This window comes from Sus scrofa, chromosome 15, assembly GCF_000003025.6.
Source record: "Sus scrofa isolate TJ Tabasco breed Duroc chromosome 15, Sscrofa11.1, whole genome shotgun sequence".
Classification (NCBI taxonomy): Eukaryota; Metazoa; Chordata; class Mammalia; order Artiodactyla; family Suidae; genus Sus; species Sus scrofa.
The window spans coordinates 79,284,318-79,306,883 of record NC_010457.5 but is presented as its reverse complement, the minus strand read 5'-3'; the positions used below and the strand labels follow the sequence as shown (position 1 = coordinate 79,306,883).

The 22,566-nt window shown below is 39.3% G+C and overlaps 1 protein-coding gene across 6 annotated transcripts in view; it reads right to left on the bottom strand.

The window, feature by feature from the left end:
• The window catches only part of MAP3K20 (mitogen-activated protein kinase kinase kinase 20), a 204,077-nt gene that overhangs the window by 71,637 nt on the left and 109,874 nt on the right, over nucleotides 1-22,566 (bottom strand). For all 6 annotated transcript variants that reach the window (XM_021075200.1, XM_013990583.2, XM_021075199.1 and 3 more), the window contains exons 5-9: nucleotides 20,849-20,914; nucleotides 17,347-17,375; nucleotides 16,845-16,982; nucleotides 6,959-7,045; nucleotides 1,295-1,369 (exon numbers count right to left, since the gene is read on the bottom strand). In XM_021075200.1, the coding sequence (XP_020930859.1) occupies nucleotides 1,295-1,369; nucleotides 6,959-7,045; nucleotides 16,845-16,982; nucleotides 17,347-17,375; nucleotides 20,849-20,914 (395 nt within the window). The remainder of the gene's footprint in view (nucleotides 1-1,294; nucleotides 1,370-6,958; nucleotides 7,046-16,844; nucleotides 16,983-17,346; nucleotides 17,376-20,848; nucleotides 20,915-22,566) is intronic.

Sequence of the window (22,566 nt, the reverse complement as noted above, 5' to 3'; positions counted from 1 at the left end):
AAGGAAGGAATTCCATGCTGAAGTCTTTGTTTTTAGACCCCTATTTAAAAGGTCAGTTTGTAATATACCTATTTCCATGAAAAACCAGGCAAATTTGAACCATAAAATCTTAGTTCCTTTCTTGAGTGTATTTCTCTTATTCTCTTATATTTAATCAATGATGATCTTCATTTTTTACTTTTTATTACCTCAAATTCCAAATACACACAAAAGTAGAGAGAGAACAATATAATGACCCTCCACATACCCGTCATAGCCCATCTTATTTAATCTATACCATCACCCATTTCACTTCATTTTGAAGCAAATCCAACACTTGCCTATCATTTTATCTATAAACATTTTCGTATGTATGTGAGAGTCTTTTAAACTGATCTTTGCAGGGAAAGGAAATGGACCATTCATGCTTGAATGTGATAACCACATGAAAGCCTTAATTTTGGAATTTCTCCAACTCTATTGTGATAGCTTAAAAAACATCCCTGAAACTCCACAGGGAGTGCATATCAAGATTCTCTGTGAGTCCTACTTTTGCCTGGTCTTCGGTTAGAAAGACTGACATGAGGCTGACATGAGGCCTGGGCTTGACCACTACACCATATTGCCTTGTGAACCAAAGACCAGGCAAAAGCATACTTGTAGAGACTCCTGATATGCACTCCCTGTGGAGTTTCAGGGATGTTTTTTAAAGTTCTCATTCAGCTCCACCACCTATGAGCTGTGTGGCTTTGAGCTCACTCCTCAACTTCTGTGTGCCCTGGTTCTTCATGTATAAAATGAGGATGGGTGTTCCCTGGTGGCCTCACAGTTAAGGATTTGGTGGTGTCACTGCCATGGCTCAGGTTTCATTCCTGGCCTGGGAACTTCCACATGCCGTGGATGTGGCCATAAATAAATAAATAAAATGAGGATAATCATAGGTCACAGAGATATCCCAAGGAATAAATGAGTTAACACACATAAAGTTCTTGGAACAGTGCCTGACATTCAATAAGTACTGTATGCTAGCATTTTTATAACATGAAGGTGCAAGAGTTATTACTAAAGATTAAAAAGAAGGGAACACAATTCTTTTTTATTGACTCAAGAATGTCAGAGTGCTGTAAGAAAGAGCCAATGATGAATTCCTAGGGATAAAGGCAAGTACGCGTCAAGAGAAAGTCTTCACAATCAGTCTGGGGCTCAGAGGAGCCGCAGCTGAGCTTTGCTGTGTAATGAATTTGACTACCCTGAGTTTTAAAACTCAAAGCCAATCAAACAAGTGAAATTTCAGGACAACAAAATAGTTATTTACCTTGGGATCAGCTTCCCAACACTGATGTAACAGTTCAGCAAAACTCCTGGGGCAACTGCTTGGAATGGTTAATCTCTAGAAGAGGGAAAGTAAAAAACAAAACAAAACACAAGGGTTGACTCATTAAAGGAAGGGAATACTAATTGAAAGGTATAAAAGAGTTAGTTTGGTAGCATAAACAAGACATTACATTTAAAGCTTCTGCTGGTTAATGTGTGACTGGGGAGAATCCATGTCTAGATTCACAGTATCTCATCTCTAAAGACACTCATTGTTTTCCTCCAAAGAGGAATCACAGTGGATGAAGAAATCACGTTCAGTACAACCAATGCAACGAAATGCAGAATCAAGTCTAAGAGAAACTGCAGTGGGAGAGGGGCACGTTGGAACTTAAACACTAAATCAAAAACCACAGATCTATCACTGTATTTTTATAGGCAACTATGAACTATGCAAACAGGCCAAGTAACTAGGAAATCAGTTCAGCTTTGGCAATAGGTGTACAACTTCTGCAAACATCTTGAGCTCAGATGATCACAGAGATAATTTTCAACAAGTGTGCATTTTGTCATGAGCACACAAGACATTCTGAATGGATGACTCATTATGGCTTCGTTTTGGCCAAACCCATAAACTCCAAGGACTTGATAGAACAAAGATCATCATGTGAGGATCGGTCCTGTTCTAACATTCTGCAGCAGTGCTTCTCAATGAACAGGTAATCTCCCCAGAGGCAGTTTACAAATCTACAGAGGCATTTTTGTCCTAAAGACTGGAGGGCTGCATGTGGAGCAGGTCAAGAACACCGGCCATCTTTCAACATATGGCAAGGTTCTAATTAAGAATCGTCTGCCTTCTACCAAACTTCAAATGCCTCATGTGCATCATGTAAGTAAAAACAAGCAAACAATGAAGTTTATAATTTTCTGAGCCCAGTCTCTGATTTATAGAGTACTTTTCAAATATTTCAAAAGTACACTGAACTTTCAATGGAATACAACTACCAAATAAAAATTGATTTTTGCATTATTCATAACCTTGCCAAAATTTGGACAAATGTCACCTACAGTACATTGTTCATAGTACTGGATCATTAATATAACCCATCTCTGCTCTGCATCTGGAGCTGCTGAATTCTATTTATCCATAGGTACAAGCATCTAAAACTATGTCATTACCACCTCTATTGTTGTCATGCCTAAGCACTTACATATGGCAATGCATATTTATTTCTTCCTGATATTACATTCAGGGCATTATGTTTACTTAAAATTCAATTGTGTAGGTAGGTTGTGCTACCTCTGAGTTTCATTTCAGGGAAGAAGTGGGACCATTAACACAACAGTTATACAGATATCACTGGGTGTTACGGAGCTGAGAACCTCTGTAGTAAGATTTTTTTCTACAGTATTGTCTGCCAAGAAGGTTTGCAAATAAACTTAAAACTGAATTTAGCTGGACTGGGCGGGGGGGGGGGGGGAAGCTACGTGTAAAACTAGAAAAACAGTCGCCTTGGCAAGAAAACAGACAATTTACATTTGGAATTAAAATCAAAATAAACCAAAATTTAAAAAAAAAGTAAAGGGAAAAACAAAAAACTCTCTCCTAGTTAGAGGTTACTACATTCAGCATTTTTAAACTTCTGGTCTTATGGTTTCATAGAATAGAGAAAGATGTAGGAAATAGTACTTATTATTTTATTGTAATGTGAATTGGAAACCTTTAGATGAAGGGTAAAGGAAAATCAGGTGTTTACTTCAAAAAAATAAAAGTAAGGTGGCTAGGAGGGCAACTGATAAAACCATTGTTTGCAGTTATGAGAATGATTGTACTCCATGTGCAATGAAAAAGAAGTTTTCATAAAAGGCAACATTTTCAGTAGAGCTTTAACATGTTTTTCCAAGAACTGAATTGTAAACTGGATGAATATGGATGTTGACTTTTTCTTATTGACAAACGTTTTATTTTTATTTTAAAAAATCTATTTTTTTATTTTTGGCTGCACCTGTGGCAATTCCTGGATCAGGGATTGAACCTGTGCTCAAGCAGCTGCAGTAACAATGCCAGATCCTTAACCTGCTGTACCACAAGAGAACTCCCTGACAAACTTTTTAGATACCAATGTAAGACATTACAAAGGAGACATAATTATTTTAAATTATCCTACATGGTCAAATATCAGTTAAATCTAGACTCAGACACATTATGTAAGGGATTATTTTGGTGCACTAAAAAGTACTTTAAAAGAGAATGCAAAATATTTAAGTCCTGATTACATAACTGTGGGCATTCCTAATGCATTAAAACATTATTCTGAAATAACCAGATATTAGCATCAAGTTTGCCACACTACTTAAAACAAATATTTTAAAATAAAACAATTTCAAACTTAAAATATTTCTCAATCACTAAATAGGCATGATGTTTTTTAAGAGACGATATTTTCTTTTTCTATTTGGCTGCACCTGCGGCATGAGGACATTCCCAGGCCAGGGATCGAACCTGTGCCACAGCAGTAACCAGGCCTTAGCAGTGACAACACCAGATCCTTAACCTGCTGTGCCACAAGATAGCTCATAGAGATCATAATCTTTTATGCACCATATTCTACATAAGATGCAATAATTATTGCTTTAAGTCAAGTTTGTTATCTTTTTCTAAAGTGTAGTCAAGAACAATGGATTAAGTTTTTGAGGATTTCTATGTTAGTAAAGAGTATTAGTTTTTTTCTTTAGAAGAAAACACATTTAAATATTGATAAATATAGAAGTTATACTGCCAGAGCATCCTGAATGACTACTAATTGAGTTTTATGGAAATTATAAAGGCAGATATATATAGGTAAGATTTAAAAAATTTATTAGTAATAACCTCTTAATTTCATGCCCTTTATAAGGGTTCATTGCTTGTTTTGTAAAGTTTAACAGGCCTCTAGAGAGTCTAGTTTTAATAGGGCTTAACAGTAGAAAAAAATTATTGTTTGAAGACCTTATTTCATTACTAAAGGTTTGGCATCAAAGGCCTTCAGATATAATTTTTAGAAAGTATTGATCTTCCTATAGATGCAAAAAGCAGTCTAAATGGTGAAACCAAATGATGTCCAGAATCTAGTTAAGAGTAAGGATTAGTGTCAATTTTCTGGTTTTGATATTATACCATACCTGTATCTCACCCATTATGGTGAAGGGTACACAGAATTCTTTGTAATAGTTTTGCAACTTTCTCTAAGTGTAGGATGACTATCATTCTAGGGGGACTAGCTCACATTAAAATGTCTCCCAGAAAGTCTAAACATGTCATTCTTTAGTGAAATGGGGACTATTTAAAGAAAAAAAATACAGCTTTCTCTTTTCAACTCAATAACCCATGGTATTCCAGGGTAAAAATAAATAAAATAATTAGAAGCTGAAGAGATTTTTATAAATTATATTTAAATCAGAGTCTCAATTCTATTATGAAATGAAATTAATCCTTGGGAATTATTTTAATGCTATCGCAACAGAATTTGTTTTGGTAACAAGCGCCTCCATTTTCGAGGTTAAAATGAAGACATCTTCTTAAATGATGACAATGGAAGCTACATTGGAACTTAATTTCCCTATTTTTGATAAATGAAATAAATGTTGTGCAGAATGAGAATAGAAAGACAAAAAGCCTTGTAACATCCAATTTTCCTTCGGTTCACTGCTAAGTTGAGAAAACTTACTTCACCATTCAGATTCACTTACTGTTATACTAATTTTAATAAACACAGCATGGGAGGCATTTGAATAGTCTCCCTCTGTTATTAGCTGAACATTAGATCACACAATGGAAAAAACAGTACACCTCCTTTAGGGGATCCCTGCGGAGAGGGGGGAGACGGCCTCCTTGTGCACCTGATGAGGAGGATCTGAAGGCTGTTCATGGGTCATTCCCAACCCTCAAGTCAACTACCCAAAGGCACCTTCTAAATTCAGCTTTCAAAATCCTTGCTGGACACTCCAATGTTTTCAGAATGCTTTAAATTCATACCTATTCTGCCATCTTTTAAGTGAAATATTATTTTACAACATTAAGTATTCTGTCTTTACGTATTTGGAAGGGTCCGCTCAGCTTAAAAAAAAAAAAAAAAAACTTTCTTCTAGTTTATCTTGAAATGATATAGAGGGAAAAAAAAAATGACTTTCTTCCAAAGTCAACAGAAGGTCAATAATTTCCTTCACTCTATTTGTAAACCCGGAACCAAATATGTAATCATCTCACTGGCAAAAGAAACAGAACAGAAAGAAGAGGGTTTCCATACCATGAAAAGAGTCAGTTATCCTGTGTGTGAGGTCTGATTTAATAGCACACCAGGAATAACCATCACATTTAATTAAAACAGAACAGCCTCTGGGAAACAATGAGTAAGACACATTCTGGAATATAACACCTTTTCATTTTTCTGAAATTGGCAGCTCTCTCCCATTAAGTTCAGCTATCATGAACATTTCATCCATTCTCAATGGCTCAGGGGGACAAATTAATAAGGAAACCGTGGACTACGTGATCTAATATATGGACACTTGGTTTTCTCAGTCAATAGCAGCTTTTTGATTAATCTAGTTTGTTTCTGTCCCCACGCGGGGAGCGAATCAATCTAGTTCTTTTAAGCATTAAAAAGGGCATATTGCTGCTATATATGCACCTTTTTGCAAATTATTTTATTCTAAGATTGCACCCGTACCTTTTGCGGAGGGCACGGCTAAGATGTGGAAATGAAGATGTTTTGTGAAATCAAGTTGTTTTGCAGCGTCGCAAAGACAATTGCGTGCTTCCATTACTTGATCTAAGTTCTCATAATACCTTGATATTGGATGCTTCATCCTTATGCTGAGAATTTCCATGGCTGTGCGTTTCAGTCACAATTTTAAACCTTTCAAAATGTAGTTGCTCTCTTTGATATGAATGTACCATGTTCTCTGATGTAGGCTCATAGGTCCAACTAACTGAAAGCCTCAATTTGTGGGAAGAAGAAAAGCGAGGCTGGGGACACAGCACAAACGGTGTTTACGCCACTGAAGTTCTTTTGAAATGGAAAGGCTCTGCATGAAGAAGGGAACAGTTATGCCACTGCCTCGCCAATTGCAGTGAGGAGCTCATCTTCAATGTAGTGTTCAACGTAGGTGGCAAAACTGTAATTTTTCCCTTTTTTGAAACTATTTTTTCTTCTTTTATTTTTGAAATTCTCATCTAAGCGACAGTTTCTTGTACTATAGTGACTCCTGCTGGGAGAGGTAAGTTGAAGTAGCTGAAGGTCTCTTACAGATATATCAACTCCCGGACAGTAAAAAAGATGTCCTAAACGCAGGAGATGGAGTTAAACTGTTCCCCTACCTTGGACGCAATGGCTTCTTTCATCACTAAGAACAAACCCCTAGGTTTTACAATTGAGACTGAGAAACTAGTACAGTACTTGTACAATTTTTGATCTACAGCATCACGACGTGAAGCTGCAACAATTAGATGTAAAGGGTCCATTCATGAGGAATAACATCACTTTGACCCTTTGTGTTAGCTCCTACTGCTAATCTTTCCATAAGCGTGAACTTACTTTCAATTTGAAGAAGATGAAAAAGTCTTTTGCAAAACCCCAATACTGTTTTCTGATCTATGTACCTGAATGGAGAATAGTAGTCTTACCTCGTTTTTTTCCACTACAAGCCAAGCTACTTGTAATCCTTCCAAACCTTTAAAGGGGACCTCCCTTGTTAGCATCTCCCAGAGAACCTGGAACAAAAAGGAAATGGAATTTTTATTCTTGTACTTTATATTTTTGGTATTTTATTGAAACTTTATCTAACATTTAACTGTATCCAATTACCAGACACAACCAACTCCATCTGTAGAAACTTGGGCAAAATGTATATATTCAGGCACAGGACTTCTTCCACATATTTTATATACACATTTTTTTTCCATTGTTGTTGCTGTTCTTTTTTATTTAAAAAGATCTGGTTTAGAAATTAGAACATTTAGAGCTAGACTTAAGATTTTATAAAACCGATGGGCCTAAGTGATTTAACTTCATCTCATAAATTAACAGAATTCTCATGTATCACCACAAATTAGATTTTATAATGTGTTAGTCAAAACTTTTTCCACCTTCGATCTCTGATAAATTTCTCTAAGATAATAACTGGGGATTCAACAATATTTTCAAAGGCTCAATCATGTTTTCATAAAAAAGAAAAAAAAAAAAAATCAAGCCCCAAACCCAAAGCACTGGTTAAACTCCACAATGGTAGGTACTTGCAAGACGCTAACATTTAGATTTTGCGTTTTGGAGAAATCTCTCTCAAAATGAGTCAGTTGAAGGAATTCATTTTCATTCATCTACAACAATTTATTGGAGTTCCCATCATGGTGCAGCGGAAACGAATCTGACTAGGAACCATGATGTTGCGGGTTCGATCCCCAGCCTCGCTCAATGGGTTAAGGCTCTGGTGTTGTGTGAGATGTGGTGTAGGTCACAGAAGTGGCTCAGATCCTGTGTTGCTGTGGCTGTAGCATAGGCTGGCAGCTGTGGCTCTGATTCACCCCTAGCCTGGGAACCTCCACATGCTGTGAATGCGGCCCTAAAAAAGCAAAAAAACAAAAACAAAAAACCCCCCAACAATTTATTATGCTATATTCTAAAATGTAATAAACACCTTATGTACATATATAGGCTGTGTGCATACATATGTGCATGTGTGTGCAAATTTATATATGTGTTCATCTTTCTGCAATTCTTGAGATAAGCATGATTAATAAATCTGCACTGGAATGCCCCAACCAAGCAAAATGACGCTTGAAATGCCGAAAACAGCCACTGATTTTATATTCGTTAAATCCTGAGTAATGGAGATTTTTACACCCACTTTCCCTACTGATACAAATGACTATCAAGATTTGAGTCTACCAGTACTTTGTGAAGTGCAAAAACCATTATGATTTTATCAACAATAACCATGATAATAAAAACCACTATCATCTATTGAGAATTATGTTCCAGGCATTCCGTTAAGCCTTTTACTCATATTATCATGATTAATCTCAATCCTATCAGGTAGATAGCATTCTTATTGTATAGATGAGGAAACTAAGGCTTTAGGAATTAAATAAACTTGCCCCAATACACTCAGTTATCAGGTGGCAGAGCTGGCCTATGAACCTGCTGTCTCACCCTGAAGGTCAAGGTCATGACCTCAGGTAACTGTAAAGTGGGAAGAGCTACGGTATGAGAGAGGCTGCAGTGGGCCCTGATTTAGGTACAAAGCCATGGCAGAAGCAAAGGAATTCAGCACCTCTGATTTACATTTCTGTTGTTCTAAAACCAAAAACCCATTTCTAAAAAAGAATGTAGATTTGAGGATATAGATTCTATTCAAGCAACTCCTACATCCACTATTTTCTCAGCCAGTGCTCTGTCTTATTCGAGCCGTAACATGTTAAATGAATTCTGGCTAATACGAATATAATTAGCAGGAAAATCAGGGAAATTGGCAGATGCTGCTCAAGCAGGAGAAAAAAAATTCAATGAAGGCTCTTTGGGCTTTTAATCAAGTGTATAAGGTACTTCTTTAGAAGAGCTGCTGAATAATTCTGAGTCAGTCACAGAAGTGATTGAAGGTAAGGGGCATCTCAGAAGGGGATGACTCTAGTCCACACAAGTACAGGAAGGGTGGGAACCAGAACAGGTATGGGGTCACTCTGACACAGGGTTTGCACAGGGGAGAGGGCTGGGCAGGAAATGAAGGCCCTCAGTTTGCGGCAATCACCACTGTTCTGGTATTGGGATTGGGGAGGGGATGGGGTATGAAGAGCAAGTGCACGAACGATTTGGTATTCCTAAGGAGAATGCCAAGAATGATGCTACCTCAAACAAATCAAACGTTCTGGACCCCAAGATGTTGGGAGGGGCAGCCTCATGCCCCTCCTTTTGGGATTTGTCCTGCCTGCACCATACACCGCTCCCCCCCAACCCCCCCCAACCCCCGCCAAGCGCATGCACAAAGGCTGCCTGGGTTTTGTGACGTGAAGCACAAGACCAAGAGCCTGGGGAATGATGCCGGGAAAAGATTTATGTCACGCTTGTCCCAACATATTCAGGTGGAAAGTGTCCAACATCTACTGAGATCCGAGTTATATTTCTCCAAGGATTCTAACCCTGGGAAAAAAATAAGGTAGTTTCCTTCTCCTCCCTCTCTGTGTCTCTAAAGAGCTATTACAACTGAGGGAGCTGCATGACGGATGTGAAACTGGCGGGGCCGTCGTCCTTAACCGCTGGGTCCCGAAGCCCAAATGAGTCTTTCATCCCAGGATCAGTACGTCTCATGATTTCCTATTAATTATTCGCCAGACTCAAAAATGTATCAAAAAGTAGGTGGTATGAGATAGGAGGACAACAAGTGTTTTCTGCTGAACAAAATGACATTTGGCACAAAACAGTAACTTTGTGGAAGAAGTCACTCAGAGATCTAAAAATATATTGAACTATGCCTGAAAATATCAGTTATGGGGATGCAGGCCAAACGTTATTGCGATCTTTCACCTTAAAAATATTTTCCAACTCATTTTATATTGAGACGTCCCCACGTTTAAACTGCACTTTGCAAGGAAAATTTCTATTTTTGGCTTCCAGAAGAGAAACTTGGACAAAGCTGTGTACTTTTTCCTGCCTTTTCTTTTACAAACAATGGAAAGCCATTACCTGAGCAGGGCTGGTTCTGGAACAGGGCTCACAGACAAGCGAAGCAGTGACACTTGCTCTTAAGCCACTCTATTTTCAAAGCTGGTTTTGGCTAAGAAGCTTCTAAGAAGGTAATACTTTCTGCACTGCCATTAGGAGAGCTTTGTTTTTAAAGAGTGTCTAGGCCTTGGGTTCTCAGAAGGCTTATTCTTCAGTGATTTTGGCTTTCCTGAAGTCTTTTCTTTTTTGTGGATAAAATTCTAAACACTTCTGGTTTGGTCTTTTAAGAAAAGTAATCAGAAGAGGATAGGAAAAATCTCCTTCCTTATAAAATAGAAAGAGAAAAAACTGGCTACCTAGCAAAGTTTACCAATGTAGAGGCAAGGATCACAAGATCCATTTCTGGCAGTTTCCAGCACATTTATTTTAAGGCTGTACAAAGCTGGCCAGTCTCACCATGTGTTAAGAAAAAAAACACAGGTTAATTAAGCTGGGGAGGGCCAGGGACTTTTGAGACTGTTAAGGGCTTTCTCAGCAAGTCTGAGAAAGAAAAATAAAAAGGGAAAATATATTGGGGTTTTTGGGTGGGTTTCAAAAAGGGACAACTTTTTTATGGTCTTATTCATTTGCATGTGACAGCTATGTGTGTGTGTGGCCTCAATTAACAGAATAGACTTTCAAGGAACTATGGGACATTTTAGGCAAATGGATGTACCTACTGACATGGCTCGGGTTACTTGCCTATTTTGAAAGGACATTAAAAATTCTACATAACTGCATTGGTTTCCTGGATAGATATCATTTCCAAAGTTCATGGACCACAAACTTCTTCTTTTTTTTTTTTTTTTTTTTGATTTTTTAGGGCTGCACCTGCAGCATAGAAGTTTCCAGGGTAGGGGTTGAATCAGAGCTACAGCTGCCGGCCTACACCTCAGCCACAGCAACGTGGGATCTGAGCTTTGTCTGGGACCTACACCACCACTCACGGCAATGCCGGATCCTTAATCCACTGAGAGAGGCCAGGGATCGAACCTGTGTCCTCAAGGATATTAGCCATAATGAGAACCGCAATGGGAACTCCCTGGACCACAAACTTCTAAAACTAACATTGCCCCTATCTTAACAACTGTCCTTCCTGCTCTTTTGGGGAATACCTACTTTGGGCATGTAATGCTTTCTTCATTTTAAAAACATTTGTGATTGTTTAAACAAAAAGGCTCAATAAAGCAGGCCTTGTACTTTCTCTTTCACTAATGGAGTTAATTGAGGGTAGAATGGGAAGGGTCAGAATCCAATAAAATCCAGATTTGTCCTTTATAACTCAATTAGCATATGTGCACTTTTCTAAGTGGAATTCTGCTGATGCAGCTATGGGATAAGAATAACCAGCATTTCAAGTCAGCCTCTCTCTTTAATATAGTAAAAGAGCAGATACTGTTTTAAAATGAACAGATTCACTCAACAGGCTTTTTTTTTTCTTCTACCAGTTACAAGAAGACTCTAACAGGAATGTAGAATTGATACCACAGGCATGTGATTGAGGCAAACAGGTTCTGAAGAGCAGTGTCAGGTATGTAAATACAGAGTGACACTGGATATAATCAGTGACTGGCTGTATAGTTTGCTGGAAGTTCATTTACTTGATAGAATGATTTGTAAGCATTTGTTTTTTTTGTTTGTTTGTCTTTTTTGCTATTTCTTTGGGCCACTCCTGCAGCATATGGAGGTTCCCAGGCTAGGGGTTGAATCAGAGCTGTAGCCACTGGCTTACGCCAGAGCCACAGCAACACGGGATCCAAGCCGCGTCTGCAACCTACACCACAGCTCACGGCAACTCGGGATCCTTAACCCACTGAGCAAGGGCAGGGACTGAACCCGCAACCTCATGGTTCCTAGTCGGATTCGTTAACCACTGTGCCACGACGGGAACTCCCTTGTTAAGCATTTGTTAACCTCTCAAAACAAAACAAAAGTAGAGTCAGTAAACAAGGAGACAGTACACCTAATTTGCAAAGAGAAAGGTTCAAGGCCTGTCTACTGAAAAGGAGTGAGCAGTCACTTGAAGAAAAGCTTTTTAATAAAATAAGCAGAACACCTGCAGGTTCGGAAATGTTGATTCAAACTATGTTTAACATTGAGGAGGGTGGAGTAAATCCAGAATGAGTGAAAGGGATGACAAAAAGATATAGAAAGACCCTAACCCCTCAAACAATATCACCTCCTAACCTTTTTTGGGGGAGGGGGCGCATCCGCAGCACATGGAGGTTCCCAGGCTGGGGGTTAAATTGGAGCTGCAGCTGCCGGCCTACACCAGAGCTGCTGCAATGCCAGATCCGAGCTGAGTCTGAGACCTACACCACAGTTCACGGCAACGCCGGTTCCTTAACCCACTGAGCGAGGTCAGGGATCGAACCTGCAACCTCGTGGCTCCTAGTCGGATTTGTTGCTGTTCACAATGGGAACTCCTCCTAACATCTTTTATCGTTTACAGGGGGAAGGAATTTGTTCCAGGTCACTGGGACCAAATTCCATTTCAGCTAAGGAAAAGCAGGTGGGTGCGTGTCAACAAAGTTCTGGCAACTGTTAAGGCTCTGGAAGAAGGCAGCGTGAAGTGCTTTCATAAACGCAAATAATACTGAAACCAGAAGTTCACTCTATATAGAACTCATAGTTGTGTCTTTCTGGTCAAAAAATTTTTAAGATAGGGAAATTCCAAGACTCGGGGAGAATTTTAAAAGTAGAAGCACTGTACAAGAACTTGTAGAGCGCTAAAATGAGCCTCAAAAGTTTTTCATTCACATAAATGTGCAAAATAATTTAAAAACTTGAACCATCTAAGTGTGTTTCTATCCACATGCAAGTGGAAGGAGTGAAACTTGTGGTCTCTTGTCAAAGCACTAGGAACCGTCTTTAGCCGTGCTGCTTGTCTTCCAACCTGGAACAAGAGGGGTCTCATAGAGACCCTGCTACAGCAGAGTGGTTTTAACAGTTTTAAAGGGTTATAAAAAAACAAAAGAATATGCAATAGAAATAGTAAGTGGCCCTCAGAGTCTAAAATATTTACTACTTGGTTCTTTATAGAAAAGGTTTGCTGGGTCCTGATTCCATAGAATAAAATGAGACACTGGTCCCAAGGATCCAGCAAAGTAAAACTTAAATTGCCCTAAGTTGGTCTCCAGCACAGTGTCTGACACAATAAATACATTTTTGCTTAAAAAATGAAGGCATATAATTTTATAAAAGGAAATAATCTGACAAAGAGTCTTATATCGTAACAATATTCCCCATTTTCAGACTTCCCAGAAGATGATTTTCAGGATGGTTAGAAGGTAGTAAGTTTTGACATATGGAATCAGCTTTAGAATATATTTCTTCATATTACATGTAAGATGGATGGGCAATGAGGTCCTACAGTACAACCCAGGGAACTGAGTCCAATCTCTTGGGACAGAACATGATGGGGGATGATATGAAGCAAAGAATGAATATATATGACTGGTCACTTTGCTGTATGGCAGAAATTGGCACAAAATTGTAAATCAACTGTAATTTAAAAAAATAGAAAGAGAAAAGAATATATTTCTTCAGTAGCATGTGGGGTTCTTCCCTTCTTCTGGTAAGAATTATTTGCTAACTGTCTGAAATAGCTTATAGCCTTCATTCCTAGAAACACACAGAATAAGAGTCTGAGGAGCCATTCTGAGAAATGGGCAACAATCACAGACTGTGTGGTAATGAGGGAGGCTCGCCAAGTCCTCCAGAGGCTTCGGGTTTGTTATGAATGCTCCGTGGAGGAGGAGGTGGATGCAGCCATGAATGCGGGGCCACACAAAGTGGATGGAAGAGCTGTGGGATCAAAGAGGCCTGTCTCAAGAGCAGATTCTCAAAGACCTGGTGCTCCCTTAACTGTGAAAAAGATTTTTGTTGGTGGCCTTAAGCGAGACACTGAAGAACATCCCCTGAGGGATTATTTTGAACAGTATGGGAAAATTGAAGTACTGAAATCATGACTGACTGAGGCAGTGGCAAAAAGAGAGGCTTTGCTTTTGTAACCTCTGATGACCATGACTCGGTAGACAAGATTGTCATTCAGAAATACCACACAGTAGGAGTTCCCGTCGTGGCGAGTGGTTAATGAATCCAACTGGGAACCATGAGGTTGTGGGTTCGATCTCTGGCCTTGCTCAGTAGGTTAAGGATCCAGCATTGCTGTGAGCTGTGGTGTAGGTCAAAGACGCAGCTCGGATCCCGCGTTGCTGTGGCTGTGGTGCACGCCAGCAGCTACAGTTCCGATTAGACCCCTAGCCTGGGAACCTCCATATGCCGAGGGAACAGTCCCAGAAAAGGCAAAAAGACAAAAAAAGACAAGGAAAAAAAAAAAAAAAGAAAGAAAGAAAGAAATACCACACAGTGAATGGCCACAGCTGTGAAGTAAGGAAAGCCCAATCCAAGCAAGATGGTTAGTGCTTCATCCAGCCAAAGAGGCTGAAGTGGTTCTGAAAACTTTGGTGGTGGTTATAGAGGTGGTTTTGGCGGAAACAACAACTTAGGCTGTGGGGGAAGCTTCACTGGTCAAGGTGGCTTGGGTGGCAGCTGTGGTGGTGGTGAATGTGGTGGCAGTGGGGATGGCTCTAATGGATTTGGCAATGATGGAAGCAATTTTGGAGGTGATGGAAGCTACAATGGTTTTGGCAATTGCAACAACCAATCTTCAAATTCTGGACCCATGAAAGGAGGAAATTTTGGAGGCAGAAGTTCTGGCCCCTATGATGGTAGAGGCCAATACTTTGCCAAACCACAAAACCAAGGTGGCTATGGTGGTTCCAACAGCAGCAGTAGCTGTGGCAGTGGCAGAAGGTTTTCATTATTACTTCCAGGAAACAAAGCCTAGCAGGAGAGGAGAGCCAGAGAAGTGACAGCAAAGCTACAGGTTACAACAGATTTGTGAACTCAGCCAAGCACAGTTGTGGCAGGGCCTTGCTGCTACAAAGACATGCTTTAGACGATACTCAAGTGTATGGGCAAAAAACCCTCAAGGACTATATTTGTGACTAATTGTATAACAGGTTACTTTAGTTTCTGTTCTGCAACCTACACCACAGCTCACGGCAATGTCGGATCCTTAACCCACTGAGTGAGGCCAGAGATCGAACCCAAGTCCTCACGGATGCTAGTTGGGTTCGTTAACCGCTGAGCCATGACAGGAACGCCAATGTGTCTTTTTTAAAAAAAATTAAAAAATGGGGAGTCCCCATTGTGGTTCAGTGATAAGGAACCTGACTAGCACCCCTTAGGATGTAGGTTCGATCCCTGACCTCGCACAGTGGGTTAAGGATCTGGTGTTGCTGTGAGCTGTGGTGAAGGTCACAGATGTGGTTCAGATCCCATGTTGCCGTGGCTGTGGCGTAGGCTGGCAGCTGTGGCTCTGAATTGACCCCTAGCCTGGGAATTTCCAGATGCCATGAGTATGGGCTTAAAAAGTGAAAAAAAAAAAAAAAAAAAAGAGAGAGAGAGAGAAAAGAGAAAGAAAAAAAAAAATAAATGGAGAGGCAGAATGACTGGGAGATGAGATGTGAAGACAGGGGGTTCCAAACACTCTTTTGGACTTTTGAAAGGATATACAGCATGTTTAGGGATAAAAACTTATCCTCTAAAAAGGGCAACAGATTGCTGCACCTGCAGGTTGGAATTATCCCTGGCCCAGGATCTTCCATATGCCTGTGGGTGCAGCAAACGGAAAAAAAGACAAAAAAAAAAAAGACCAAAAAAAAAAAGGTAACAGATGAATTCCTTCCTCCACCAAAAAACTACCTTGCCCACTTTCCCCTCCCACTCTCTACTCCACACTGCCCCCACTTCCTCCCTCTGCTAATGCAGATACAATTTATTCCTCAAGAACAATCCATCTCAAAACATCTGCAGGAGTTCCCATTGTGCCTCAGTGGTTAACGAATCCAACTAGGAACCATGAGGTTGTGGGTTCGATCCCTGGCCTTGCTCAGTGGGTTAAGGATCTGGCATTACTGTGAGCTGTGGTGTAGGTCGCAGACGTGGCTCGGATCCCACATTGCTATGGCTCTGGTGTAGGAGGGTGGCTACGGCTCCGATTAGACCCCTAGCCTGGGAATCTCCATATGCCGCGGGAAGCAGCCCTAGAAAAAAGGTAAAAAGACAAAAAAAAAAAAAAAAAAAAAAATCTTCTGCAGCAGCTTCTGCTCCTTAACAGCTTCATTCCTTGAGCATCCACCCCCTGCAACCCCCCCATCATTCTATTCTTGTAACTCCGGTGCTCTGCTGTTCTTATCTGAGTCCTCAGAGTCATATTTCAGACAGCCACGGCTTCGTAAGACGTACAGCAGACCTGGGGAAGGCCATGCACATTTTCTTCTGTAGTCTCCAGAAACTCACTCATCTGTTTAATCGCTGACACTCAGTATTGCCTCATTTATTAACTCATTTGGCAGATCTATTGGTAGTGTTTGAGTAACTCCTTACAGTGAAGTCCTGTTCCCAATGATCTGCATTTCCACTGATGTTCAGGTCTCTGTCCAGCCAGGAAGGCACTTTCATAGGGGGGCATCAGGCCCAACGCTATTTTAGGTTCCATCTAATCTGCTTCTTGGAAGTGACATGGGTTTCCTCTCAACACAGAACAAAATAATTCAGATGCATAAACATGATCAAAGTAAACCTTCTAGTAATTAGAAAATATTCTCTCTGTTGCCAGGGCTCTAGGTCTTCCACCAGACACAGCATCAGCATTTCAAAACTGTGTTAAATTGTTATACCCCACTTCTGTAGGTTGTTTGCTTTTTGTATTTCCTTAAGCAAAAAAAAAATGAGAAATGAACTCACCACACCATAGGAATATGTGTCACAAGTTTCAGACACAGGGAGACTTTGGATAACTTCTGGTGCCATCCATGGGAAAGTTCCCACCAAGGACATGTGTGTTGTATGGTTGTGGAACCGAGAGGCGCCAAAGTCGCAGATCTGAGAAAAGAGCAATGAGTATCAACTCTACTTACTAATAAAAGAATCTTCAGTCACAAAACCTACCATCTGCCATTAATACAATTTCTTTTTTCTTTTTTTTAGGGCCGCACCCATGGCATATGGAGGTTCCCAGGCTAGGGGTTGAATTGGAGCTGCAGCTGCTGGCCTACACCACAGCCACAGCAACGCCAGATCTGAGCCACACCACAGCCCATGACAACAGAGGATCCTTAACCTACTGAGCAAGACCAGGGATCAAACCCGCATCCTCATGGATACCAGTCGGGTTCATTAACCTCTGAGCCATGACAGGAACTCCCCAATTAAGATAAGTTTTAAAAATGAAAATAAAGAGTCCTACCTTCAACACCCCATCAGCAGCTATAACAACTAAAAGAAAAGAAAGATAAATTGTGAAAATCATCTAATTGAGTTACACTGAAAAAAAAATCATAAACTTCTATTCCTATCTTCCACATGCATTATGAAAGTTAAAATCAAAGTATTTACTGCATTGAAGATTTTTCAAGACGAAGCTGACATTAAAACAAAAACAAAAAACTAATCCTACAAGGTGCCGATTAAAAAGGCTTCAAGACATTGGTTTAACTGAAATGCAGTACTGTCCGGTAAAAAAGTTATAGATTAGTAGAATTCAAGAGAACCAAATTTCTACTTGGGTTCTGCCACTAGGCTGTCAATATGTAAGTTATTAGCATTATTACTTCTTGGTATATATGGTTTTTCCTTCCGCGGAATAATTTTCTTGAAGGCAGAGATAATATTTATTTATTCATGCATTCATACAACAGATATTTGTTGAGCATATACTATGGGCAAGACAAGCACTAGGTTCTAGCAGGGGAAGGTGAGAGAGCCTGGTATTGTCTCCGCTCTGGCGGAGCTGACAGTCTAATGGTAAAGACAATTAAACAAACATTGATAATAAAGGGACATAAGTTCCATGACAGACATGGAGCTTGCGCTAGAGCCAAGGAGCAGCCTAAGGAGTCTAAGTGTACGGAGGTCAGAGGACGTTTCCTGGAAGAACCAACGCTGTGCTAAGACCTGAAGAACAAATTAGGGTTCCCCAGAAAGAGGAGAGCTGGCGGAAGAAAGCAGTTTTCGAGGTAGAAGAGCGAACTTGTAGAAAAGGTCTGGAGCAGAGGAAAAGGCATGCAATTTTGGAAGGCACGGGCCAGGTCCAGAAGAGTCTTTGTGAGAAGCGAAAAGCCAATGAATGATTTCGAAGAGAGGAATGAAATGGGCAAATATGCAGAGGGGAAGAGAATGCAGGCCAGGAGCTCAATGAGCACGCCGGTGTTGCAGTCCAAGAGCGATGGGGGTGCCTGCACAAAGGCTGTGGCAAATGACAGTGGACCCAGTTAAGAAATGGCTTGGAAGCAGGATCAGCTGGGTTTGGATAACTGGCCATGGGGGGGTGGGAGGGCAGGAGTGGGAGAAGGAGGAGGAGTCACAGAGGAGATAAAATAGAGGCAACACAGATAGTGGTTACAATAGGAGCTCTGCAATCAACCCGTAATCCCTTTTATTTAATTTCTGGCTTAGGCAACTAGTATTGCTGCTCACTGAGAAAGGGAGAGCAGGAATAATCCTTTAGGGGGTAGGAGAAGATGAAAAGATCAATTTGGAGACAGTATATTTTGGGTTATATGAAATACCTATATGAATATGTTCAATAGGCAGATAGATAGTTTTAAAGTTGCGATCTGTGGCTCAGTGGAAACGAATCCATTGACTAGGAATCATGAGGTTGTAGGTTCGATCCCTGGCCTGGCTCAGTGGGTTAAGGATCCAGCGTTGCTGTGAGCTGTGGTGTAGGTCACAGACTCGGCTCGGATCTGATGTTGCTGTGGTTGGGGTGTAGGTCAGCAGCTGTAGCTCCAATTCGATCCTTAGCCCTGGAACTTCCATATGCTGTGGGTACAGCCCTAAAAAGCAAAAAATAAAAAAAATAAAAAAATAAATAAAAGTTGCGATCTGTGATCTATTTGAGGGGGATAAGATGTAGATGGAGCGTTTATGGGAATGAGTAAGAGCAAAAGAAGGTGTGAGGCCAAGAACAGAATCCTGAAGAAATGTTTCTAGCATTTCCTTTGTAAGCCACACAGTGCTTTGAATGAGGTAGATTATCAACATTTGTTAACTCTTACTAAGGACTTCAGTAAGTGGGGAAAATAATTTTTGCATGATCTAATGCACAGAAATAGCCTAAGGGTAAATCTGATACTATGTATAAGAAGCTATACATTTTTCAAATAAAAATATAAATACTGTTAATACTATATTCAATTATTTTAAAAATTACTGTTTTTTATAAGATGATTAAATTCATTTAAAAAATCTAACACTATAAAAATATATAACTTCAAAAATAAAAGTCCTATTATTCCCTCTTCTCCACCCCCCCCAAATTGCTAAAGGTTAGATCTATATTGTTTCAAAGCATATGCATTTTCCCATCAAGTAACTGCATAAATAATAATTTTAAAAAATGGGATCATTCCCTATTGTTAGTTTTCATAATGACAGCAGGGATAATTTTACCGTTCTCTCATGGGATATTGAGGATATACTGATATAAAGCATGCAAAGGAGAGAAGCTAAATGACTTATTTAGATTGAAATTCTGAGCATGAACTGAAAATTTATGAAGTCATAAATCTCTGATACTTCCTATTAGATTCTAGATCATTTCCTAAGGACTTCCTGCTGGCCAATATATATCAAAAGGATTTAGCCCCAGGAAGCTTATGAAGAGCCAAAGAATAAGTGATGACCTAAAAAAGGGCAAGAGCAATCAGCTGGAATTGACTGTCTGGGTCAGGGTGACGGCCCAAACTGAACAGCCAACAGGTCCCCTTTCCCCATCCGGACAAACACCACGGTCCTGGGCCACTGGGCAATTCCCTAGTCCTCTTCCTCCACTGACCACGACTACCTACTTAAGGATCACACTATCAGGACTTAGCCATAACCATAAACTGCAGTGATTTAAAGATTTCCTAAAAAAAAAAAGAGTTCTCCGCCTCTATACTTAGAAGAATCACTTAGAAAGTATATAAATAATAAAAGAATGTAAATGAACTGAGAGTAGGGTTTTTTTTAAGTAGCAAACTCTGAGTGCTGGCTAGCTAAATAATCCCATTGCCTTTCTCTGTTAACTCTCAAGTGATGAAGGGAAGAAGCATTCTGTTGCCACTCCTACTTGAAGGTAACATTTAATCCTTTAAGTCATTTAAAAGTGCTTGCTTCCCTGAATGATGAAATGCAGGATCACAGATAAACTTTAGGAGCTACAGAAGACGAGGAAGAAGAAAAAGAAAGCCTTTATTTTCCAAAAAGCTGATCATTTTGGGGCACTCCTCCAGGTAGTATGAGTGACATAAAAAATTTACACCAAATAATTCAGGAACAGCAAGCACAAAACTCAAAACTACTAGTACAGAGAGCCATCTAAAAATAGAAGACTAGAAAGGCACGACTAAGCACTTTGATCTGGCAATACCTCTTTTAGAAAATGATCCCAGAGAAATAATTAGGGATGTGTTGAAAAGTGTTACTAAAAAGTATTAAGCTCAACATTTTTTATCAGCGAAAAAAAATGTAAACAACCCAAATGTCCACGTTCTGTGCTATTTATACAGTGGAATACTATGCAGCCTCTTGAAATAATGTAGAGGATTTTGACATTTATTAATAGTGGAAAGATCTTCATGATATCAGCAGTGAGTCAAAATAGTTGGCTACAAAAGATAAGGAAAGTATGATGCTTATTTCTATACAGAGGTGCATATATTTTATAATAAAGTGGGTAAAATAAAAAGATATGACTACGTTACCATTTCTTGACTTGAGATCTCTGTGAATCACCTTGACAGGAGCCTCCATGTGTAAATAGTGCATTCCTTTTCATACAAGAAGGAAGAAAGGCCTATTAATATAATTTTTCAACACTGCATCAGCATTACCTTTCTATTTTACCTTTCTATTTTAAACATCATTATTATTTTTCATATTTTTGCAAAGGATTTCATAGCAAAAATTAAATTCATGTGTTCTATTCTTCCGTGATGGATCAGAGACAGGATATGTCTATATCAGGAAAATTTATATGAAAAGGAAACCTTATGTGCTTTAACCTCTCTGAATTTGGAATCTGATTGTGGATAAAGCTAGCTTCTTACAATACCCAATAAGGACACCTTAATTTTCTGGAGTCTGTCCCAAAATAGCACAGATACCATTGGAAGAAATGCTCCAATGACTAAGGTGTTCCACCACCAAATCAGCCAAAGTTCTGACCAAAAATTTCAGTTTTCATTTGCATGTCTGGTTTATCTTCTCAGTCCTCATTCTAATAAGACCCTGGGAGGAGAGGTAGGGTAGGGTGAGGAGAACTGGTTTAATTCAGTAGGTGTGACTGGTGAAGGATTTTGGTGATCCTTAGACAGAAAAATATACAGTAGTTACAAGATATTTTATTCTTCTTACAAGGATAAATCTTTGAGATAATCTACATTTAAATGTACTCTAAAATTCTCTACAACATACTGAGAATGCCAATCAAATTACTTCACTAAATTGGATAGATACATAAATTAAGCAGAGTTTTACTATTTTGAATAAAAAATTATACTGTAAAAGACACCTATTTCACAGTTACCCCTTAGGTAGTGTTTGACTCTTTCTCTGTATTTATGTATTGTCTACCCCCTTAGAATAAAAAAAAAGAACATTTTCTACTGAAATATTTTCTCTTTATTTCTCAAGTTGTGTTTTCTAAACAGCGGAAGAAACATCCCCCCCACGGCAATAAAACAGGTTTCTTTTGTTAATGAACATAATTTAATAACTAGGCTTTGGTTCCTTTTTTAGGTATATAGAAAATTTCAGTTTTACAAAGGCTAATTTAAAAAATAACCTACTCTGGGAACAATGTCTGGTCACTTACGATGGAGCATGATAATGTGTGAAAATAGAATGTGTACATGTATGTGTAACCGGGTCACCATGCTGTACAGTAGAAAAAAAACTGTATTGGGGACATAACTATTAAAAAAATTATAACAAAAAAACAGACCATAATATGAATTCCAAAAAATAATAAAATAATCTATTATTTTTCTACTGTTCTGATGATTATATTTTGAAGAATCATGAAAGAACAAAGAAAATTTTTAAAAAATTTAAACTCTTACCAAATAAGGATATTACTGAAAAGAGTCAACAAAAGTATTAGTAATTCAAATGATCTTAAATAAGATGTAACTGGAACTAAGGAACTTTCTTCTAGTAATAAGTCCTACATAGTCCAAGCTGTGAAAATTCACTAGTTACAACTTGAGTAACTTTTAATAATTTCTGTAACTGAATTTCATAGTTATTTCTCTCTTGCTTTAAGAATCAAATTCTGGAGTTCCCGTTGTGGTGCAGCGGAAACGAATCCGACTAGGAACCATGAGGTTGAGGGTTCGATCCCTGGCCTCGCTCAGTGGGTTAAGGATCTGACGTTGCTGTGAACTGTGGTGTAGGTCGAAGATGTGGCATTGCTGTGGCT